General features: G+C 39.5%; 1 protein-coding gene and 1 pseudogene across 1 annotated transcript in view; both read left to right on the top strand.

The window, feature by feature from the left end:
- Positions 1-9,252, top strand: part of Bcl7c (BAF chromatin remodeling complex subunit BCL7C) — a 41,408-nt gene extending 32,156 nt beyond the window's left edge. Inside the window, exon 6 of the mRNA XM_058582663.1 lies at positions 832-9,252. Within this exon, the coding sequence (XP_058438646.1) occupies positions 832-1,029 (198 nt within the window). The 3' untranslated portion in view covers positions 1,030-9,252. The remainder of the gene's footprint in view (positions 1-831) is intronic.
- Positions 9,253-20,654: 11,402 nt separating this feature from the next.
- Positions 20,655-21,547, top strand: LOC124099351 (elongation factor 1-alpha 1-like; annotated as a pseudogene).
- Positions 21,548-25,970: the final 4,423 nt, after the last annotated feature.

Here is a 25,970-nt window from a genome sequence, read left to right as displayed (position 1 = left end):
ATCAAAATGATACATGTTATCACTTTTCCTAGTACAACTACGTTTTGAAAGTTTCTCATAGCTTTCTACTTTTGAATGACTTATAGATTCACAGCTTTTCCCAGATATTTTACTTAAGCATATTAATGAATAAATATTTTAGGGTACCCAAATTGTAACAGCTTGGACAGTGACAGTCCATTTAATTATCATTTGTTTTCATATCACTACCCCTATTGTCCTTGAAAATATCCTTGCTTTCTGGTATCAAAAGGATGCTCTAGACCCATCCTTATTCCTTGTCTCAAGGAATTAAATCAATTACCCTCCAAGGACCTCTGATTATTTAAGGGGTAAATCTATTAGACATTGTTGGTAGAGGGTAAAGTATAGAACCTCAAATGGTGACAGAGTTAGAAAAAATTTTCCTTAAGGTAAAATTTGTATTCATCTTTCCAATTTAACCTATCACTGCTGGGCATTGCCTTCCTGATGGTCCATGGATTCACCAACCACACTGACAGAATCCTTTGAGGTTGCTGTTATCATTGAACATCTAACAACTGAACAGAGACTGCACAAAATTATGTAGTTAGACCAGGATTACACTGCAAGAAAGTGTTGTGGTTGGAATTCAAACCCAGCACTATTTTCAGAAAGTGAGCCCTTACAGTTTCCCACAAGGTTCTGCCATCAATCTCTTAATCTACTGTCAGAAATACAGAACTTAGTCATTGCTAACAGACATCCACCAAGTCATCTCATTTAGGACTCCCAAGGCAGGGTATTGCTAGCATTGGGTCCGGGGAGGAGAAGAGGAAATACTACCCAGATTTTCTTCTCTCTCTGCAGGATTCAGGAGTCAGAATGACAAGGAGAGCCCTCCACGAGAAAGGCCTGAAGACAGAGCCCCTCAGAAGGCTCCTGCCTAGGAGGGGCCTCCGGACAAATGCCCGGCCTAGTTCCACTGGGCCAGATACCAGAGCTCCTGGGGGAGGAAGCAAGGCCCCTAGGGCACCCAGGACGATCCCCCAAGGGAAGGGGAGGTGAGCCTGCTCGCCAGGCAAGGTGAGGCCCTTAGGAGTCCCTTGGCCACCCCAAGATCCAGCCACCTACGCGTGCCCTGAGGGCAGAAAGAGCTTCCTAGCTCAACACCCACTGCAGGAACATCAAGGGCAAGTGTGTCTACCTTTGCCCAGAACCTAAGGTCACAGAATCCATCCTGCTCCCCACCTGAGCCTCAATGTGTGGGAAGAGATTAGGGCAGAACTCGGACCACACCAAGCGCCTGAGGACGCCTCCCCGAGAGGCCCAGCAGTGCCTCCAGCACACAGGAAGTTGGACACCAGGCGGCCTTGCCAGCCTCCTCACACCAGCGCGGCCCTTGTCCAAATGGCCCGAGTGTGCTTGCAACATGGCCGCAGCCTTGACTCCCAGAGGCCGAGTCCGACCGTGCAGTGCCACAGGGACCACACTGGCGAGGGGCTTCACCACCAAGAGGGGTGCTGGAGGCACCAAAGACCGGCCTTGAGCTGCCTGCCCCACCATGTGCTGCTGACAAAGGTCTACGACAGCCACCCATGCACGGGGTCTGCGATACCGCGCCTGCAGCCCTGAGAGTCTATGGGTGCCTGGCCTCTGAGCTGCTGGAACTTACACCAGGGTGCCAATCTTGCCAGCCAACCTAGGAACCCACATGGTCCAGAGGCCTTCCAGCCCAGGCACCCCGCTTCCTGCTGCAGGACCCATATGGAGGGACTGATGGAGACTTCTGGGACAGCCCTGAGCCAACCCACCCTACCTGGAAAATCCCACCTGGAGAAACCCATGGCAAATGAGTGGTCCAAGGGCTTTCCCCAACCTCTTGCTTCCTGACTTTATTATTGGGCCTATCATACTAGGACCTATCACACTAGGAAACAATAGCATCTCCCATTTATCCAGAGCTTACTCTGTGCCAGGCGATGTGATTTATGGGAATTATCTCATTTAATCCTCACAACATCCTTGTGTCATTGATATTATTAGCATTTTACAGACAGGGAAACTAAGTCTCCAAGAAGTTAAGGGACTTGCCCAAAGTCACACATCCAGTATGTTGCAGAACCAGCATTCGGACCCAGGTCTGCCTGTCTGACTCCACAGTCGGTGCTAATATGCCACTTCTTGTGCTGGACACGGTGGAATTAAGGCTGTGAGTTTGACAAGGCATCCATTTTATGGAGCATCCATTTTTCTCAGTGATAAGTTATACGGAACACTTTTCATACTAAAGTGTTCAAGCTCCCTGGGAGGAAAGTGAACGTTTGTTCCAATGATTGATATGAAATTTGAGATGACATAGAATTTTGGTGCTTAAGACCAGTGCTTCAAGCTCAACCCATAGTTCTCTAGAGTGACCTCTTTTCAGACCTCTCTAGAGTGATGTTGGTGAAGGAAGCCCCAGTCAGGACGAGCTCCTGTGTGGGTGCTTCCTGTAAATGAAGGAAGAGGGCCTCTGGGCACCATCTGCTATCCCACTGTGTTGCTTGGGAAGCTCAAATAACAAAGTTTTGTTAATTAAGATTTCCAAATTCCCAAAGATATTAATCTTCCGAATTTAGAAATGAAAAACCGGAATTCTTAGGAATTCCTGAAATCTGTTATTTTGTATTTTTCATTAACTTTCTGTACTTTTTAAAACAAGTAAAAACACATTTAGTAGCAGTTAAAAAGAACTGTAGGCCAGGCTGGGGTGGTGGCACACCCCTGTAATCTGAGTGGCTCAGGAGGCTGAGGCAAGAGGATTGCAAGTTCCAAGCCAGCCTCAGCAACTTAGCGAGGCCCTATCCCTAAATAAAATATAAAAAATGGATGGGGATGTGGCTCAGTGGTTAAGCACCCTTGAGTTCAATCCCTAGTACCAAAAAAGAAAAGAAAAGAACTGTAGGCCATAGCAGGTGGCCAAAAACTGGAAATGCCAACAAACACTATTGGATAATATTTAAATAACAAAGTGTTTAAATAAGTAGTTAAAGATTGACAGAACTTCACAGTCATGAGTTGAAATTGCCAATATAAGGCTTATTTCCAAAACATTTTATTTCTTGGGCCATCATTCATAGATTTTGTATAAAATATATTATGCATGTAAACATGTTATCTTATTTGTTAGTGTGACTCACTGTTAATCATAGACCCACAGATACAGTTTTTTTCCCCTGATTCTGGCATGCTCTACCACTGAGCTACATCCCCAGCCCTTTTCTCAATTTTTATTTTGAGACAGAGTCTCAACAAGTTTCCCAGGCTGAACTCAAACTTACCATCCTTCTGCCTCATATTACAGGCATGTGCCACTGCACCTGGCATAAATACACTTTTAATATGTTAACAGCTACAAAAGAATGAATTAGATTGTGACAACTTTTTTTCTATGTGCTCCTTATCCCAAGTTTCAGAAATGTCTACTTTAACTTCAAATTCCCTGTGTCAACACTTCTTTTCTTGCTTTTGAATTCCTCTGTATTGTTAAGCATTCATTCTCACAGGAGAATTATAGTGCTTTTCTCCATTTTGCCAATTTCTTCACCAATTTTTTAAAAATTTATTTTTTAGTTGTAGTTGAACACAATTCCTTTATTTTATTGATTTATTTGTATGTGGTGCTGAGGATCGAACCCAAGGCCTCACACTTGCTAGGCGAGCGCTCTACCACTGAGCCACAATCCCAGCCCCTCTTCACCAATTTTTTAAAAAATATTTTTTAGTTGTCAATGGACCTTTATTTATTTTTATGTGGTGATGAGAATCAAACTCAGTGCCTCACACATGCTAGGCAAGCGCTCTTCCACTGAGCTACAACCCCAGCCCCACCAATTGTTTTTGAGATTCAGAAAAACACAAAAATTTCTCAGTTAATACCAGAAAGGAATTTCTGCAAAGACACTGCCCTGGGCTGAGCAGCACTGGCAAGGCAAGACCTAGTTCTTTGTCAATCAAGTTCAGCCAGTAGAGCTTCCTGGTGTCAGAGGCCTTAGAGCCAAAGGATCCAAATGTGGATCCTAGCTCTGCCACTTTCTGGTTGTGAGACTAGGAAAATCACTTTACCTCTCTGAGTTTCAATTTAGCAGAATAACGTGGGAAAGAATATGCTTGCTTTGCGAGGCCGTATTATAGGGAGGGTTAAGAGTGTGGCTTTGGAGTCAGACAGTCTGAGGTTCAAATCCTAGCTCCATTACTTACTACTACCTCTTTGATTTGGGACAAGTTCTAACCACTTCATTTTTCTCTTCTGTAAAATGGGGACACTGATTGAATCTATTTCATAGGATGTTGTTGAGTTTAAATGAGATCACACATGAAAATGTTTAACATAGAGCATGGTACATTGTAAATGCTTGGTAAATGTGGACCAGTATAGTTATTATTATCTGCTGTATCTACCTCACAGGGCAGTTGTGAGGATGAATTGGGGAGTATGCTGGGGAAGTGCTTTCTAAACTGTGAAATGGTATCCACACATCCCTCTTTCCTTCAGAGATGGGATGGTCAGAAGCTTTGGGCAGACATTAGTGGCACCCCCAAGTAGGGGGCCTGAGAATCCTTGCTTACATTCACAGAAGGTAGCTGTGTTGAGGAGGTGTCATCACCTGAAAAACAGGGTACAAAGTGCTCTTAGGTGAGGGTTAATTGCAATCAAGTGGGCAAAGTCCCACTTTGATGACTTCAAAAGGAGGCTATGGAGGAAAGAGTGGTGTTAAAAGGAATCTCCCCATCATAGGATTTTTTTTTTTAATAGAGATCAAATCAGAGGAAGGGGACATGTAACAAAAGATGGTAAGGAGGGCTGTCTTGACTCCTGTCAGAAACTCTTGTTGAGGAAAGGCTGAATTTAGGACATGGTCCCCATAGTTGGGACGAGTACATCCTCTCCTGCTGTGCAAGCACATGCAATGTCATTTGTTTCCTAGACTTTAGACCAAATGTGGTTTAAAGAGCCTTCCAAAGACGACCTCAGGTAATCCTGACAGCAGCCCCATAAAATAAATACTAGCACTACTCTCATTTTGCAGATGAGAACTTGGAATCTGGGAAGGTTAAATCCAGTGCCTGAGGACACACAGCTCTATGCTGTAGAGTCAGGATTCAGAGTCCAAGCCTTTCACCTGCACTGAGCTGCCTCAACCCACCAGGTTCCAGATTGCTGGTCTTGAACAAGAAAGAAGGAAGTTCAAGTGTATATGGCTTTTATGCCCAAGTGTCCTCCACTTTTACCTTCAGTAATTACTCTTTCTTGTGTGTGCTGCTTATTTGCTGTTTTTCCTCTGCTTAGTCCTTAAGGCAGGGTCTCTGCCCCATCCCTGGACCCTTTTTGTACCCAGGTGAGATTTCTTTGTGCTAACAGCTTCAACTACTGATCATCTCTCCTTACCAGACTCTCCTTCTAAGCACCAGCCTGATCAACCAACTGCCTCCTTGATAACTCCTCCTCTGTGAGTCCAGGTTTCTGATTCAGCATCTCTCCCTTAACATGCCTCTCCTAAGCTCCCCCCTCCTTACCATGGCCTCTTTGTTTCAAATTCTAATGTGATGGTGGGGAATCTAAGAAGCTTTCAAAGACAAAGCCTCTTGAATAATTCTAGAGATGGAATGCAGGGTACATTCTCTGAGAGCTGCCAAGAGTTTGGAGGTAAATTGGAGATTAGAATTGATTATTTAATCAGCTGTCTACTGAGTGCCCACTGATGTGCCAGATTCAGTAGCCCATGCTGAGGATGCATTCATGAGTAAAACAGGAGCCCTAGTTTCAGGGATCCTCCAAGCTACTGGGGAAGACTGACATTAAACCATCCTCCCCAAATACAAATCCTTATATAAGACTGTGTTAAGTGTTGTGAAGGAAAAGTTTAGGGTGCTATGAAAGAATACAATAAATCTAAATGTGGGGGAGGGGGGTACAAAGAAGATCATTTTGATAAGTGACAATTACTGTATTCCTGAGACCTAAATAGAAGGAAGAGAATTCTATATAAAGGAAACAGTAGGCACACAAAGGTCTAGAGGTGGGAAAGACCTTGGTATGTTAGGAAAACTGAAATTCAGTCTGTGTAGCTGGGGCTGTGACAGGAACATACTGGGGGGTGGGATATGGTAAAGAACTTGGAATTTTGGGTTTAACTTTTTTTGGGGGGGGGAGGAACAATTTTAAAATTTCAGAATATTGTAAGACAAGAACAAAAGGCTATTGTTAACATTTACCCCATTTGTTTTATCATTTGCTCTCTATCCTGAACACTTATACAATGGCTTTTATTCTGAGCTATTTGAAAATATGTTGCATACATCATGTTCTTTTACCCCTAAATATAGCGTATATTTCCTACCATAAGGCAATTGCCCACTTCACTAAATTTAATATTGATGCAACACGGCAGCTAACCACCTCTCTTGTAAACTGTTTCTATGATGTCCTTTATATAGCATTTTCCCCTGTAGTATACAGGATCCAGTCTAGGAATGATGTGTTTCATTAAGTTGTTATTTCTCTTTAGTATCTTTTAATCTAGAATAGGTAGCCTTTCTTTGTCATTTATGATGTTGACACTATTGAAGAATGCAATCTTCCCCTTTATTTTAATAGAATGTTTCTCCTTTTGGTTTGTTTTCTGTTTCTTCATTATTATATATGAGTAATGCAATCATGGCGTAAGACTGTGTAAGTGATATTGTGTCCTCAGTGTCTTTGGTGATTTAAATTTTGATCACTCAGTCAAGGCATTGTCTGATTTCTCAATTTAGAATTACTGTTTTTCCCTTACAACTAATAAGCAATCCATGGGGAGATACTTTCTGATCATCCCACTCCATTCTCAGAGGTTATAAATAGATTTAACATCTACTGATGGATAATCCTTTCCTGAATAAATATCATGATAGTTAGAATATGCTAACTCCTCAACTCTAAGGACTCACGCCACATTTATTAGTCAACATTTGACATTCTTTTGCCTACTTGTTTACATATTTACTGTTAGTAGGGGCTCTTGGATTTCTATGATTTTCCAATGATCTTATAATTATTAACCTGAAAGATTTTGGTGCCAGAATTGTCCCAGATTTGGCCAGTGAGAACCCTTTAAAACTAGAAGCCTGGATTTCATTTCTATTTCAATGAAGTAGCATGATTCAGTTTGACAACTGAGAATGCACTGTAGGCATTGGAGTGAGGAGCAAAACGGGACAGATCGGGACTCCTGAAATGTTCAGTTTGGGTGCATGGCAGGAGATGATACATCTGTGGAGACCAGAACACATGAGCCTGGGATATCAGGCCTATTCTCAAGTGTTATGGGGAACCACTGAAGAGTTCTAAGCAGACGAGTGAGTGACAGGGAGGCTTTAGAAAAATTTTTCTGACAGCCAAGTGAAATGATTGGAGGGCTCTCCAATGCTGTGGCTCTAAAGTAACTATGCTTATCTCCAGCTACTGGGGATTTCTAAGTTGGGTCCCTATGCCTGGAATGTCCTCCTGTTCATCTGGGCACAAATACAATAAACACCTGTCTCCACTGCATTTATCCGCCCCAGGTATTGTGACAGCATACACCCTCTTCTTTCCTCATTTTGGCTAATGCCATTCAACTTGCTTCAGGGAACTTTTCCCAGCCAGGTACAATGTAGGTGAGTGTACGTACATGGACTGGTCCTTGAGCGTTGCTGAAGTCTGTCTGGGGACTCTGTGATCATTTGCTTTGGCATGCTATGAGTTCAGCATGGTCTGTCATTCAGGCAACCACCCATTCAAACCTGTGCATTTGTGCCCTCCCCACCCTGCCCAAGCCCCTCACCATGGGAGATGATTTCCAAGTCCAGATGAACTTCACAGTGTACCTTCTTATCAGAGGTGGTAGTACATAGGAAAGCTACAATCCTGCTAGGGGGTGCTGTCGACTCATTAGCAGACACAAATAACCAAAAGCAGAAATTTTAAGAGACCAGAGGGAGGGGCTGATGCTGTGGAATCCCAGAAAAGGCAAGTTTTTTTGTTTTTGTTTTTGTTTTTTCTGATTGGAGAAATCAGGGTAAGTCCCCAGAAGAGAGTGGCATTTGAACTGGGCCTTGAGGGTAGAGAAGACTATTTGCCATTTTACAAAAGAAATATTTGATTATTCAGTGGATAGGTGGAAATAAGAAGAAAAGCAAAGCCCCACATCTTCATATTTTATTCACATTGCCAACACAATTATTATTGGTTACATAATATTCCACTAGGCAGATATTTCATTGTTTGTCCCTTATTGTAAGAATAATTCATTTCAGGCCTCATGACATTGGCTTGGGGCATGTGGCTAGGCAGTGGAGACAGAAGGAACTCTGGGGACTAAATACAACATGGGAGACGTGGGAGTCGATACTTGAACTCATCCATTGATTCTATTCAGCAAACATTTATCAAGGGTCCAACACCACACACCAAGTCCCAAGAATACAATGAGCATGGAGAGATGGTCTCTGTCCTGTCAAGAGAGTCATAAGTGGAAAAATTCACTGTCAAGCAACATATACAGTGCCACAATAGAGGTACAGGATATTCAAATGTAGAAAAATCTAGAGCCGCATGTCAGAAGACCAAATTCACACAGACACTACTACGTACTTGTCTATCCACAGGCACAAAGCACGTCCCACCAGCTCTTAGGCTTTTGGGTTTTTGTTTGGTTTGGTTTTCTGTTTTCTATGTCAAATATTCCCTTTCTCTCACTTGGAGGGAATAATTATTACTTTATTTTACAAAATCTCAATCTGCATGCATAATTCGTTCATTTTATTTTTCTCTCTTTTTGAAACTAAAAAGCATTTAATGCTGCTAATTTACCTCTACATATAACTTTGGCTATTTAAATTATTTTCATTTAGTTGTTGATGGACCTTTATTTATTTATTTATATGCGGTGCTGAGAGTTGAACCCAGTGCCTCACACATTCTAGGCAAGTGCTCTACCACTGAACCACAACTCCAACCTCAAATTATTTTCCAAACAGTCTGTTTTTAATCTTGATGTACTCCTTAAGGATAATTTACTATTTATGTTTTTAAATTTCTAAGTGGCATGTTTTATATATTGTTGGTTGTGCTGCGTTTTGCTCAGAGAATGGCTTCTACGACTTCTACTTTTCAAAACTGAAATATTCTATGTAGTTTAATATTTTTTGAATTTTGTCACTGTCCATGAAACTTGAAAAGGAGTTATACTGGTTGTTTTCAGAGTAAAAGAAATTTATATGTTCATATCTTCTATGTCCTTATTTATTTTTTGATTACTTGTCCAGAAAATATGTTAGGATATTTCTAATAAAATTGTTTCTCATGTTTTTTATTTTTTTTCAGTACTGAGGATTGAACCAAGGCATCCCATGTGCTAAGCAAGCACTCTACCTTGAGCTATATCCCCAGCCTTTTCTTGCATTATCGATATTTTATTTTATAGGTTTTGTTGTTTATTTAACATATACGAAATCAAACCCTTTCACCATTAATTATACCTTTCAGAGAGTGAGGCCAAGAGCTTCGTTTTTGGACTCGTATAGCCTAAAGATTTAGATTATAGCTTTCCCATTTATTACCTTAGGTTCTTCTCCATAAAATGGAAATCATAATATAATGGTATCTCTCTGTATAACTTCTCAGATTAAATGAGATAATGAATATAAAGCACTCAGAGTACTTCCTGGCATATAGTAAGTGCTCAATAAAGCTAAACATTATTATGATCATCATTATGTTGCCTGACCATTATTGGCAGGGAGGCCTTTGGTACAGAGGTAGAAAAACTCTTAGGAACCTCTTATCTACCCAGCACATATTTGATAGACAGGGTGCCGCATATAGAGCATTAGAAGGCATTGTAAAAACTAGAAAGGGGAAATAAAGCTGACAGCCTCCTAGCACTTAAACACACACACACACACACACACACAAACACACACACACATTTGGTGGGAGGGGGCTAGGGATTGAACCCAGAGTCTCACCTGTGCTAGGCAAGTGCTCCAGCACTGAGCTACAGTCCCCAACACCCAACACTTTCTTCTTGTCTTCTTTTTTTAAAATATTTTCTTGGTTGTCAATGGACTTTATTTATTTATATGCAGTGCTGAGAATTGAACCCAGTGCCTCACACGTGCTAGGCAAGTGCTCTGAAGAATGTCATTGGTATTCTGATGAGGGTTACATTGAATTTGTATATTGCTTTTGGTATTATGGCCATTTTAAGAATATTAATTCTACTTATCCATAAACATGGGAAGTCTTTTCATCTTCTCCGCAAATTTCTTTTACCAGCACTGTGAACCCATATTCTGTATGTTCCGCCTTCAGATGCTTGCTGCTGGACACTGGAGTCACTTTACCCATTCTCTGCCCTCTTCCAGGGGAACCTATATTCAGTGACTGATGTGTGAGTTCAAAAGTCCAGCAACTTTGGGCTGGGGACACAGCCAGTTGGTAGAGTGCTTGCCTTGCAGGCACAAGGCCCTGGGTTCGATCCCCAGTGCAAAATCATCATCATCATCATCATCATCATCATCATCCAGCTCTTTTGCCCTGAAGTAGGACAAACTCTGAGAGAGAGAGAGATTATAAATCACTCAAGAAGATAAAACAATAGTAGAGTTCCTAAAATATATGAATATCTGACAGAATTGAAGGGAGAAATAGAAGTAGTTGGAGACTTCAATGTGGAGATCGGATGAGCTCCCAGTTATCCACTGCTCTTAAGGTATCAGAAAAAGCCAGGCCTGGGAAACACTCCTTACCAAAAGGCAAAGATGTTAACAGCCTCCACACTCAGCTCTGACGCTAACAGTTATCTAACCTTCCAGTACACCCTGGAAGCCCCTGGGTGTAGCAGGATAGCTGCAAAAATGTTTCTAGCTCTGTAACGTTTTAGTGCACAAAGAAGCCTCTTTATAATTTATAAGCCTTGAACAATTTACAGTGCCCCTATAGTTTAACTTCCTGATTGTGAGGCCCTATATAATAACTTGTAGAGCTAGTTCTGGGTCACTGTTCCTCAGAGTACAGCACCCCACCTGGCCCCAACTTTACTTGAAAATGTCTGTTTTCTTTGTCTCTGTGTTTTTCCTCCATCTCCAGTTGCTCCTACTTGAGGTCTTTTTTGATACACTTCAACACCCCCACTTTCAATAATAAATAGAACATCTAGACAGAATAATAAAATTCAAGAAGATGACTTGAATGGCATTATAAACCCACTATACCTAACAGACATATATAGAACACCCCCTCAACAACAGCAATATTTTTCTCAAGAGCACATGGATATGTTCAATGAATTTTGAAATATTGAAATCATACTAAATATCTTATCTGACCACAATGGAATGAAGCTAGAAATCAATAGTAGAAAGAAAACTGGAAAATTCACAAATATGTAGAAATTAAATAACGAAGATTGGTTCAGCCAAAGCATTTAGCCAAGAAAATGAATAAAAGGCATCCAGATGAGGAAATTGAAAAACCAGCCTCTACCTCAGAGCAAAGCCTGTCCAAGGAAGGGGGCGTGACCCTTGTCCTTGGAAAGACCCACAGAGCACTCCTAGGCACATATCCACCCTGCTGAGTTGTTTGTCTGTAGATAACTGGAGAGATCTGTGGCGCCAGGTGTCCCTGACTCAGTCAGGCTAGGTGAGGACCCATAGCAACCCCCTAGCAGCCACCAATCAGCATGAGACAGGGAAATACCTGGGATGCCAGATGACCCTCCCAGTAGTTTATGATGGTTGATAACATGTTGGGAAACCATGTAGTTCAGCATGTACTCCCCTCGTGGTTTAAACCAATCAGTTCAAACAAATCCCCCTCTTGTACTAACCAATCACTCCTACCCAACTTGTTCCCGCCAGTGAATGTGCTAATCATGTTTTAGACTTGTTTTATGATTTTCCCGTGGTGTGTGATAATTTGCTAAGAGATGTTATGATATATGTGAAGTCCCTGCCTTCCCCAAAGAGTGTATAAAACTGCTGCAAACCCTGGGCTCGGGGCCTCTCAGCATCACCAGTTGCTGTGCGCACACAGAGGACCAAGCTAGCTCGCAATAAACACCTCTTTGCTGCTTACATCGATCTTGGTCTCTGGTGGTCTTTTGGGGGGGTCCCAAATTCGAGCATAACAGAAATAAGACACAAAACTATCCCTATTCATAGATAACACGAACTTTATATAGAAAATGCCAAAAGTTCCACAAAAATGTTAACAAGTCTGGCAAAGCTACAAGGTACAAGATCAACACAAAAATCAACAGTGTGGCTGGGGTTGTGGCTCAGTGGTAGAGTGCTTACTTAGCACATGTGAGGCATTGGGTTGGATCCCCAGATCCTCAGCACCACATAAAAACAAATGTATTGTGTCCATCTACACCATATATATATATATATATATATATATATATATATATATATATATATATAATTTGGGCTGGGGGTTGTAGCTTAGTGGTAGAGCTCTTACCTAGCATGAAGCACTGGGTTAGATCCTCAGCACTACATTAAAAATAAAATATAGGTATTGTATTCATCTACAACTAAATATATATATATATATATATATATATATATATATATATATATATATATATATATATTTTAAATCAACTGTTTCTACATATCAACAATGAACTACCTGGAAAGAAAATTGACAAAGCAATTCCATTTACAATAGCATCAAAAATAATAAAATACCTAGGAATAAATTTACTCCAGGAAATGAAAGGCTCAGACATTAAAAACAGCCAGGCTTGGTGGCACATGCCTGTAATTCCAGCAGCTGGGGAGGCTGAGGCAGTAGGATTGTGATTTCAAAGCCAGCCTAAGCAACTTAGCACGACTCTATCTCCTAAATAAAATATAAAAATGTCTGAGATGTGGCTCTGTGGTTAAGCACCTGGGTGAAATCCCTGGTACAAAAAAAAAAATTGCAAAACACTGCTGGAAGAAATTGAGGAACACCTAAGTAAATGGGGTCACATGTGGACTGGATGATGTAAACATGATTAGAATAGCAAGTATACTCAAAGCAATTTAAAGACTCAATGCTATCCCTCTAAAATTCTAATGGCTTTTTATTGTAGAATTGGAAACATTAATTCTTAAATTCATTTGGAATTGCAAAGGCCCCAAATGGTGAAAACAATTTTCAAAAAGGAGAAAAAAGTTGAAGATTCACATTTGCCAATTTCAAAATTTAACTGCAGAGCTACAATAATCAAAATAGTATAATACTAGCAATTTAACAGATATAAAGGTCAATGGAATAGAATTGAGAGTCCAGATGTAAAATCCCATATCTACAGTGAATTGATTTTTTTCAAGGGTGCCAAAATCATTCAGTGATTTATTTATTTATCTATTTATTTATTTAGAGTGGAAAGTAAAACTTCATTAAAGGACAGTAGAGAAGACTTCTCCCAGAAGGAAGAAGGGGACCCAAGAAGTAGAATCCATGGAAGGCTGAGGTCTTCTTCTTTCAGCTTTCCCATATTCCAGCCAGCATTCCTGTCTTTTGTTCTGTTATCCTGCAGTGATAGAATGTAGGTGGGAAGACCCTAAGGGTGGGGGACAGGTGCGCAGTAATGTGGGCAGGAAGGGCACCACATCTTTGTTTGTATGTGGTGCTGAGGATCGAACCGGGCGGAACGCATCTGCCAGGCCAGCGCGCTACCGCTTGAGCCACATCCCCAGCTCCAGGAAGGACTTTTGGATTAGCATCTCCACGTTTGCTGGAAGCTGCTTCATTAACATTTCTTTGGGATGGGCTCAGTGATTTTTTTTTTAGGGGGGAAGGGGACTGGGGATTGAACCACGGGGTACCATACTACTGAGCTACATGCCCAGCACTTTTTATTCTGAGACAGAGCTCTCTCAGGATGGCCTCCAATTTGCAATCCTCCTGTCTCAACTTCTAAAGTTTCTAAGACTGAACAAGGTAGCAAGAAAAGGTGCTGGAACAACTGGCTACCCATATGCAAGAGAATCAAGCTGAGCTTACCCATATCCCACACCATATACAGCAATTAACTGAAAATGGTTCAACAAAAAAGGTCTAAAAATAAAAGAGTAAAACACAAAAAAACCTTAGAAGAAAACACAGGGGTAAATTTTCTTGACCTTGGGATTGGCATTGATGAGTGATACAAAATGAAATCATGAGGAAAAAAAAAAATCTGGAGCTGGGTATGGCAGTACCTATCTTTTTTTTTTTTTTTTTTTTTTGCGGAGGCGGGGATGGGGGGGTTAGGGATTGAACTCAGGGGCACTTGACCACTTGACCACTGAGCCACATCCCCAGACCTATTTTTGTATTTTATTTAAAGACAGGGTCTCACTGAGTTGCTTAGAGCCTCACAATTGCTGAGGCTGGGTTTGAACTCATGATCCTCCTGCCTCAGCCTCCCAGGCCGCTGGGATTACAGGCATGCGCCACCACGTCCCCCTCCCTATCCTTTTGAAGGAAAACTTTTCCCTACATCTGGACTTCCTAGTTGTAAAGAGCTTGGAAGCAAGATAGTAAATAACGATTCTGGTAAATGTCCATTTTTTAAATATTTTATTTACGTTTTAGTTATCGGCAGAGACAATATCTTTGTATGTGGTGCTGAGGATCTAACCCGGGCCGCACCCATGCCAGGGGAGCGCGCTACCGCGCTACTGCTTGAGCCACATCCCCAGCCCTCCATTTGTTTTAAAAATTCAGAAATTGTCTATTGGAAGTGACTTTTTGAAATGGATTTGCTAGTTCACCTCTAGAAGTGATCTGGGAGGCTGAAACAGGAGGATCACAAGTTCAAGGCCAACCTCAACAATTTAGAGGCCCTAAGTAACTTGGTCTCAAAAAAAAAAAGGATTGGGATGCAGCTCAGTGGTAAAATGTGTTATATCCCCAGTACCTAAAAAATAAATAAAATAAACTTCCTAAGAAAGATTGTATTCTGAGGGCTGTTATTGTAGCTCATTGGTAGAGCACTTGCCTAGTATGTGTGAGGCACTGGACTCCATCCTCAACACCACATAAAAATAAAGAAAGGTGGGGCTGGGGATGTGGCTCAAGCGGTAGCTCTTTGGCTTGGCATTCCAGCGGCCCAGATTCGATCCTCAGCACCACATACAAACAAAGATGTTGTGTCTGCGGAAAACTAAAAAAATAAATATTAAAAAAATAAAATAACGTATTGTGTTCATGTACAACTTAAAAAAAAAAAGATTATCTTCTGAGAATTGAGCATTATAGCCCACTGAATTGTGAAGGGCCAGAATTTGAAGGGACTTTCTTATTAGAACTATTGTGACATGTGTGCACTTTATTCAAGACTATTGAGTACATAGTGGACAATTGAGCCATTATTTGAAACATCTAGTGTTATCTAGTGTAGAGGTAGTAAAACATCATTTTGTAAATATCTTTTATTTCTAAATTCACATGAGATATTGGTTTTTGGAAATGGAATTATTACACCACTCTGTGGTGTACTGCCTGTACTTGTTCATTGATGTGGAGGTGACAGGAGGGAAGCAATTGCAAAGGGCTGAGCGCATTCATACTTGGGCATTTTCAAACATTTTTCTGTAGGCTTTGTGCATTTCTGTTTTGCTGCATATATAGCATAAATAATGGACAACTTTGCAACATTTATTTTCTAGATATTAAAGAGATTGTTAGTGTATGACAAATTAATAAATTTAGCATATTTGTATTTTGTGTTGAAATTCATGGGAAAGATTGTTCTCTGTAAATGATTTCTAAATATGAACTTATTCAACTATCTGCAAGCATTGTATATGCCTATACTGAGCCACTGAACTAAAGGCAGAGAGAAGGAAGTGAGGAGGGAAAGGTTTAAGACCAAAATGATCACATTAGAAGATAGACCAGATTATAAACAGTTTTTTTTTTGTGTGTGTGTGTGTGTTCACTAAGGCTATGTACATAGCAGACAAGTTCTTATATGAAATACATAGTCTTAGATTTTTAAATTTTTTTTTGTACTGGGGATTAAAGCCAGGGGTAGTCTTACCACTGAGCTACATTCCCAGCCCTTTTAATTTTTTTTTTTTAAAGAGAGAGAGAGAGAGAGAGAGAGAGAGAGAGAGAATTTTTAATATTTATTTTTTAGTTTTCCGGCGGACACAACATCTTTGTTTGTATGTGGTGCTGAGGATCGAACTCGACTGAACGCATGCCAGGCGAGCCCGCTACCGCTTGAGCCACATCCTCAGCCCCCTTTTAATTTTATATTTTGAGACAGGTTCTTGCTAAATTGCTGAGACTGACCTCAAACTTGTGATCCTCCTGCCTCAGCCTCCCCAGTAGCTGGGAGTGCTGAGATTACAGGTGGGCACTACTCCATCCACCTTAAACAACATACTCTTCAACAGCTAATGTGTCAAAGAAAAAGAATTACAAGGAAAATTAGAAAATTATTTTGAATGAATGAAAATGAAAACACAAATTCCAAAACTTATAGGATATAGTGAAAGCAGTTTATAACCACAACTGCATATATTACAAAAGAAGATCTCATATCAATAAAATAACTATACACAGGAAGAAATTAGAGTATATGAACTCCAAATTCATCAGATGGAAGAAAATAATACAGATTAGATTGGAGATAAATAGAACATAGAAAAACAATAGAGACAATAAAACTAAAATCTGGTTCATGAGATCAACAAAATTGACAAAATTTTAGCCAGATTAACTTAAAAAAGGGGGGGGGGAGAAGACTCAAAATATTAAAGCCAGAAAGGAAAAAAAAAAAAAAAAAGAAACAACTGACACCGCAGGTGCCCTCAGTCTGCATGAAGTTCAACCTCTTAGTGATCTCAGACCACTAAAAACCATAAAAGCACATGTGCAGGAAGTTCTGGTTCTCAGGCTCTCTGAGGAGCTACAGCGGAATTACAAGTCCTTCAGGTGCCCATCTGCAAGGACGACAAGGTCCAGGTAGTTCGAGGACACTGCAAAGATCAGCAAATCAGCAAGGTAGTCCAGGTGTAAGGAAAAATATGTCATTTACACGGAGTGGGTGCAGCTGAGAAGGCTAACAGCACAACCGTCCACATGGGCATCCACCCAAGCAAGGTGGTTATTACCAGGCTAGACTTTGATAAAGATTTTTTTTTTTTTTTTATGCAGAGCCAAGTCTCAGCAAGTTGGAAAAGAAAAGCAAATATAGGGAAGAGTTCATGGAGAAAAGGCAGTAATGAATATTACCTGTCCCACAACTGTGGTTTAACTGGATGTTTTGCATAGTATGTGCTGCTTGGAACTTTTCAGGATGTTTCTGGAACATTTCATTGTCCTCCTGTTTTGTAATTGACCCATGCCTATGTAAATCTGCTTTTGCAATTTGGATTAATAATTTTATGAATAAAATTGGAACTGTTTTCTAACTCATAAAAATCATCAGAAATGAAAGAAAACATTATTACTGATTTTACAGAATAAAAACATAAAAGAAAACCACAAATGGTTGCATTCTCACAAATTGGATAACTTAGATGAAGTGGAAGTTTTTCTAGAAACACACCATCTACCAAAACTGACTCAAGAAGAAACTGAAAAATCTGAAGAAACCAATAACTAGTAAAGAGGTTGTATCAATAATCAAAAAATATCCCTACAACAATGGAAAAATTCAGAATCAGATAGTTTTACTGATGTATTATTTAAATGAACTATTACCAATTTTACTCAAACTCCTCCAAAAATTTGAAGAGAAGGGAATGTTTTCTAAGTTATTCTATGGGGCCAGCGCTACCCTGATAACAATTCCAAACAAAGACAAGAAAATTATAAATCAAGAAAATATCTCATGAGTATAAATGCAAAAATTCTCAACAAAAGCTCTAACAAACCCAACTTAGCAGCAAATTAAAAGAATTATATAATCATAACAAAGATTAATTCTTGGAATACACATATTATTAGGTATGTTAAATTGAATAATTAGTACAAGGAATTCATATTTATTTAAGTATAATAGAATTAACTTTAAATAGAGTGAAGGAAAAAACAACATGATCATCTCAAGGCTGAAAAAAGTTCAACAAAATTTAACATGTTTTCATGATAAAAACAGTATGCTAAGAATTTTATCCTCAACAATAAGTAGATAAAGCATACCTATGAAAACCCCACAGTTAACATCACGCTCAGTGGTGAAATAATGGAAGCCTTTCCTCTAAGGAACAAAACAAGGATACCTATGTTAGTCACTTTTTTTTTTTCTTTTTCATTACTGGGGATCAACTCAGGGCAAGACAAACATTTTACCACTGAGCTACATTCCAGTTCTACTTATATCATTTCTATTTGACTTATTATTGGAAATTTCAGCTAAAGCAATTAGGTAAGAAAAAAAATAATGGCACATAATTGGAAAGAAAGAAAAATATTAGTTTGCAGATGAAATCTTTTATGTAGAAAACCCTAAAGAATTCACACACACACACATACACACAATTGTTAGTGTTAAAAAGTGAGTTCAAACCAGGCATTGTGGTGCTTACCTGCTAATCCCAGCTACTTGAGAAATGGAGGCAAGATTTCAAGTTCAAGGCTAGCCCCGGGGGGCAATTTAGTAAGACTCTGGCTCAAAAAAGATTTTGTAATAGTTGTAGTAGAAGGGATTGTACCCAGAGGTGTTCTACCACTGAGTTGCATCCCCAACCCCTTTATTATTAAGTTGTAAATGGACATAATACCTTTATTTATTTATATGCTGTGCTGAGGATCAAACCCAGTGCCTCACTGCAAGGCAAGCAAGCACTCTACCACTGAGCTACAATCCCAGTCCCTCCCCAGCCCTTTTTTAATTTTTAATTTTGAAACAGGGTCTTGCTGAATTGTGCAGGGGACCTTGAATTTGCAATTATCCTGCTTCAGCCTCCTTAGTCACCAGGATTACAGGTTTGCCAACACTCTCAAAATAAAAATTTTTAAAAAGTGCTGGGGATGTAGTTCAGTGACAGTGCTTGCCTAGCATGGATCAATCCCTGGGTTCAATTCCCATCACAAAAAAAAAAAAAAAAAAAAAGAATTGAACAAAAATATAGGATACAAAATTAAAACACAAAAATCAGTTGTACTTCTCTATGCACTTTCAGTGAACAACCTAGAAAGGAAATTTAAAGACAATTTCAAATACAGTAGCCAAAAGAGAATAAAATACTTCGGAGTAAATTTAAATAAGGATTGATTTATACATCAAAAATTATTTTAAAAAAAGGTGGCATGCGCCTGTAGTCCCAGCTACTCAGGAGGCTGAGGCAGGAGGATTTCTTGAGTCCGGGAGTTCTAGATCAGCGTGAACAACACAGCAAGACCCATCTCAAAAAAAAAAAAAAAAAAAAAAATATATATATATATATATATATAAAATGAGACCTAAACAAACATAAAATATATATATTTAATGTTTATTAATTAAAATACTTAATACTGTTAAGGTGACAATACAAGGGTGAAGGGTGGTCCATAGATTCAAAACAATCCCTCTTAAAATTCAAATGGTGTTTTTGTTGTTGTTGTTTTTGTTTTTTAATTTTTTTTTAGTTGTTGGTTGGACCTTTATTTATTTATATGTGGTGCTGAGAATCGAATCCAGTGCCTCACATATGCTAGGCAAATGCTCTGCCACTGAGCCACAACCCAGCCCCCCCAAGTGTATTTTTTATAGAAAGAAAAGGCCATCCAAAAACTCACATGGAATCTTAAGAGATTCTAAATAGCCAAAATGATCTTAGAGTTGAGCTGGGGTTGTGGCTCAGCGATAGGGCACTCACCTAGCACATGCCAAGCCCTGAGTTCAATCCTCAGCACCATATAAAAATTAATAAATAAAATAAAGGTATTGTGTCCAACTACAACTAAAAAAGAATAAAGTTATAGAACTCACATTTCCTGGCTTTAAAACTTGCTACAAGAAGCAGTCATCAAAAATGCATGGTATGGGCTGGGGATGTGGCTCAAGCAGTAGCGCGCTTGCCTGGCGTGCGTGCGGCCCGGGTTCGATCCTCAGCACCACATACAAACAAAGATGTTGTGTCCGCTGAAAACTGAAAAATAAATATTAAAATTCTCTCTCTCTCTCTCAAAAAAATGCATAGTATTGGATAAAGACAGACATATAGACCCATGGAATAAAGAGGGGAACCCAGAAATAAACCCCAACTCATACCATCAACTGACATTTGACAAGGATGCCATGACCATTTAATGGATAAATGTGGACTAATAACAACCTTTTCAACAAATGATGCAAGGAAAATAAAATATTTTACATGTAAAAAAATTAAGCTTTGATGTATGTACATTCCATGTATGTATTATATGTTAAAATACTTTCTGCTGTCATGTATAACTAAAAAAAAATTAAGCTGGACTCTTAAACTATATACAATGACTAACCCAATTGATCAAAAATGTAAGAGTTAAAATTATGAAACTCCTTGAAGAAAACATAGGGAAAAATCTTTGACACAGGATTTGGTGATGATTTCTTGGGTAGCACTCAAAAAGCACAAGCAATAAAAGACTAGATAAATTAGACCTTATCAAAATTAAAAACTTTTATGTATCAAAGGACACTATTGAGAATGACTTTTGTGCGATGAGTTTGCTGCCAGAATACAGGTGTCATGAAAACCCACTGCTAAATCAAAGTCAAAATGGGAAAGGAAAAGACATCAACATCATTGTCATCAGACATGTAGATTCTGGCAGGTCCACTGGCCATCTGATCCACAAATGTGGAATCAACAAAAGAACCACTGAAAATTTTGAGAAGGAGGCTGCTGAGATGGGAATGGGCTCCTTTAAGTATGTCTGGGTCTTAAATACACTGAAAGCTCAGCGTGAGCAAGGTGTCACCATTGACATCTCCCTGTGGAAATTTGAGACCCACAAGTATTATGTGATTATCATTGATGGCCCAGGACACAGAGACTTTACCAAAAACATGATTACAGGCACATAATCACAGGCTGACTATGTTGTCCTGTTTGTTGCTGCTGGTGTTGGTGACTTTGAAACTGGTATCTCCGAGAATGGGCAGACCCATGAGTATGGCCTCTTGTCTTACACACTGGATGTGAAACAACTAACTGTTGATGTTAACGAATTGGATTCCACTGAGCCACCCTATAGTAGGAAGAGATACGAGGAAATTGTTAAGGAAGTCAGCACCTACTTTAAGAAAATTGGCTACAATCCTGACATAGTAGCATTTGTGCCAATTTCTGGCTGGAACATATTGGAGCCAAATGTTAATATCCCTTGGTTCAAGGGATGGGAAGTCAACCGCAAAGAGGGCAGTTCCCCTGGAACCACACTGCTCAAAGCTTTAGATTTCGTCCTGCCACCAACTCATCCAACTCACAAGACTTTGTGTCTCCTCCAGGATGTCTATGAAATTGGTGATATTGGTACAAAACTCAAAGTGGATCAAGGACCTAGGCATTAGACCAGAGACCCTGCACTTACTGGAAGAAAAGGTAGAGCCAAATCTCCATCATGTTGGCTTGGGAATCAAATTCCTCAACAAGACTCCTAAAGCACAAGAAGTAAAATCAAGAACCAATAAATGGGATGGTATCGAATTAAAAAGCTTCTTCACAGCAAAGGAAATAATCAGGAATGTAAACAGAGAGCCTACAGAATGGAGAAAATCTTTGCCACCTGCACCTCAGATAGAGCATTAATCTCCAGGATGTATAAAGAACTCAAAAAAACTTAACACAAAAAAACCAACTAACCCAATCAATAAAAGGGTAAAGGAACTAAAAGACACTTCACAGAAGGGGGAATATGATCGGTCAACAAATATATAAAAAAAAAGTTCAATATTTCTAGCAATTAGAGAAATGCCAATTAAAACTACAAATGTTGGCAAAGATGTGGGGGAAAGCTACACTCATACATTGGTGGTGGAACTGCAAATTGGTGCAACCACTCTGGAAAGCAGTATGGAGATTCCTCAGAAAACTTGGAATGGAACCACCATTTGATCCAGTTATCATACTCCTCAGCATATACACAATGGATTTAAAATCAGCATACTATAGTGATGCAGCCACATCAGTGTATATAGCAATTCAATTCACAATAGCCAAGCTATGGAACCCTTCAACAAATGAATGGATAAAGAAAATGTGGATGGGCTGGGGTTATGGCTCAGTGGTAGAGCACTTGCCTAACATGTGTGAGGCCCTGGGTTCAATTCTCAGCACCACATATCAATAAAATAAGTAAATAAATAAATAAAGGTCCATTGACAATTAAAAATATTTTTTTAAATGTGGTATATATACACAGCCATAATAAAGAATGAAATTATGGCATTTTCTGGTAAATGGATGGAACTGGAGACTATCATGCTAAATGAAATAAGCCAAGGTATTGTGTCCACCTACAACTGAAAAAAGAATTTTTTTTTTTTTTTAAAAAGTCAAGTTCCTGGGGCTGGGGATGTGGCTCAAGCGGTAGCGCAATCGCCTAATATGCGTGCGGCCTGGGTTCGATCTTCAGCACCACATACAAACAAAAATGTTGTGTCCGCCGAAAAACTAAAAAATAGATATTTAAAAAAAAATTCTCTTTAAAAAAAAAAAAGTTGGGCTGGGGATGTGGCTCAAGCTGTAGCGCGCTTGCCTGGCATGCGTGCGGCCCGGGTTCGATTCTCAGCACCACATACAAACAGAGATGTTGTGTCCACCAAATACTAAAAAGTAAATGTTGAAATTCTCTCTCTCTCTACCTCTCTCTCACTCTCTCTTAAAAAAAAAAAAAAAAGTCAAGCTCCTTCCAATAGATGCTATGAAATGAATCAACTTGGCTAAGTGAAATAAGCCAGACACAAAAGTATAAATATTTTATCATTCCACTTAGATGAAATACTTAGAATAAGCGAATTAAAAAAGACGGAAAGGGGATTAAAGGTCACCAAGAGGTAACCTATAGCTAGCAAGAGGGAAACATGGGAAGTTCTTACTTAATGAGTGTCAGTGGGGTTTAACACTGGTCAGGGCCCAGGAATGCTTGTTCCAGGAGGTAAGCTAAGAAAGACTTCAAAGAATGTACTTCCAAGGCAGGGTAAGGAGGAGGCAAACTGGCCACTTATCTCCAATCTTTACTGTAGGAATCAAAGCAGAAGGACCTTGGCCTTGAAGTAAAGACATGTACTTAATAAAATATCTGAAGAAACTCATATGCACAGTTGGCACACAACCCATCCTGTGTATCTATTCCCCCAGCTTGTAAGTACATTGTGCCCTCCATATGGTCCCAGCCTGCTGTTGCCATGGAGTTCGTGAGTCAGAAAATGTCCAAATCCTCTCCAAGTTCTTTCTTTGGGATCAGCAAGCACTATGCTGGGGCTTTTCAGCCCGGGAGTTCAATGATGTCTTAGCTCATTTGTGCTGCTATAAAAGAATATCTGAGACTAGATAATTCATAAAGAACAGCAATTTATTTCTCACAGTTCTGGAGGTTAAGAAGCCCCAAATTAAGGATTGCTAGCATCTGATGAGGGCTGCTTTCTGCTTCCAAGAAGATGCCTTGAACAATGAGTACTCCAAAGGGTAGTAACACTTCATACTCACATGGCAAAAGAGCAAAACTCCTTCCATCAAACTCTTTTTTTTTTTTTAAATTTATTTTTTAGTTCTCGGCGGACACAACATCTTTGTTTGTATGAAGTGCTGAGGATCAAACCAGGGCCGCACGCATGCCAGGCGAGTGCGCTACCACTGCTTGAGCCACATCCCCAGCTCCCATCAAACTCTTAATAAAGGCACTTAATTCCATTTCTAAATTAGGAGGCCTCAAAACCTCGTCACCTCTTAAAGTCCCCCCTTCTCGATATTGTCACATTGGCCAGTTTCAGTGTCACATTGGCCAGTTTCAATATCTGAATTTTGGAAGGAATACATTCAAACACAACACAGTTTCTGTCTGAAGTGATAAAAAAGTTTTGGGCAGGCATGGTGGCACATGCTTGTAATCCTAGCTACTTGTGAGGCTGGGGCAAGAGGATATAAATTCAAGGTCAGCCTGGGTAACTTATGGAGTCCCTGTCTCAAATAAAACAAAATGGACTGGGAGTATAGCTCAGTGGTTGCACCACAATGCAAATGTAATTATTGCCTTTGAGTTTAAAAATAGTTAAGATAAGGAGGTGACTCATAGTGGGGTAGAGAGGGAGAGCATGGGAGGATTAGATTAATTCTAGATAGGGTAGAGGGGTGGGAGGGAAAGGGAGGGGAAGGGGATTAGCAAGGATGGTGGAATGTAATGATCATCATTATACAAAATACATGTATGGGGGATGGAGCTGTGGCTCAGTGGTAAAGTGCTCGCCTAGCATGTGTGAGGCCCTGGGTTTAATCCTCAGTACCACATAAAAATAAACAAATAAAATAAAAGTATTGTGCTGCAGTCTTGCTGGACAAAATAATGGGGGGGGGGTGACAAGCAACTTGTGAAGGTTGAAACAGCGGGAGCCGCTTTATTGCAGGACAGCAGAGGTATATATACCCAACCGATTATACACAGCTTGTTTCAATTAACATCATCTAGATACAGCAATCAGCCAATAAGGAATCTCCATCATCTTAATGGATGGGTGGCGTTACTTCACAAACCACTCCTCCTGGCAAAGTGCCAGGCGCCATCTTGACCTGGTTGTGGCCCTCAACAGTATTATGTTCAATTACAATGAAAAAATAAATATTAAAAAAAAACAACTAAAGTATATATATGAAGACTTGAATCTGGTGTCAATATACCTTATATACAAACAGAGATATGAAAACTTGTGGTATATATGTGTATTAAGAATTATAATGCGGGCTGGGGATGTGGCTAAAGCGGTAGCGCACTTGCCTGGCATGCGTGTGGCCTGGGTTCGATCCTCAGCACCACATACAAACAAAGATGTTGTGTCTGCCGAAAACTAAAAAATAAATATTAAAATTCTTTAAAAAAAGAATTATAATGCAAAAACAAGTACATGTATAATGGCACAAATTGGCGTGAACATACTTTATATACAGAGATACGAAAAATTGTGCTCTATATGTGTAATAAGGATTGTAATGCAAAAAAAAAGATACTATATAAATAACACAATAAGAAAACTAAAAAAAATAGATAAAAGTGGAATTCATCATGATGTATTCACACATGCACATAGCATAATTTGGTTAATTTTAATCTACAATTCCTCCCCTAACCATTCCTCTTTCCTCCCCTCAGTCCCCTTCGTTTATTCCAGTTCTCCCTTCTATTTTCATGAGGTCTCCCTTCATTTTTTATTTCTTATTTATCTCTAGCTTCTGCAAAAGAGAGTAAACAAACCCTTGACTTTGATCCTGGCTTATTTCACTTAGCAAGATATTCTCCAGTTTCATCCATTTACTAGCAAATGACATAATTCCATTGTTCTTTATAGCTGAGTAAAATTTATGGTGTGTATATACCACATTTTCTTATCCATTCATCTATTAAGGACTGATTTCATAACTTGGCTGTTTATTGTGAATTGTGCTTTTATAAACATTGATGTTGCTGAATCAAAAAAATAAATAAAATAAAATAGTTAAGATAGAAAGTTTTACATTATAGCATATTGCAATTTAAAAAATAATGTACAAAAACCATTGAACAATAAACCTAAAGTATATAATATGTATAAATGGGTAAGTTGCATGGCATGCAGATTATATATGGTTCAATAAAGCTATTTTTAAGTTTGTAATTCTGATGTCCAATATATCACCCTTTTCCTTTATGAATCATGCTTTAGGTGTAAAATTTATTGCAAGCTAGCTCGGTCCTCAGCGAGCACACACAGCAACTGGTGACACTGAGAGGCCCCAGCCCAGGTTTTGCAGCAGTTTTATACATTCTTTGGAGAGGGCAGGGACTT

This window comes from Marmota monax, unplaced genomic scaffold, assembly GCF_021218885.2.
Source record: "Marmota monax isolate L192 unplaced genomic scaffold, Marmota_monax_Labrador192_F-V1.1 WCK01_AAM20220418_F8-fsc00086, whole genome shotgun sequence".
In the NCBI taxonomy this organism is placed as follows: domain Eukaryota; kingdom Metazoa; phylum Chordata; class Mammalia; order Rodentia; family Sciuridae; genus Marmota; species Marmota monax.
This window is presented reverse-complemented; position numbering and strand designations above follow the sequence as displayed.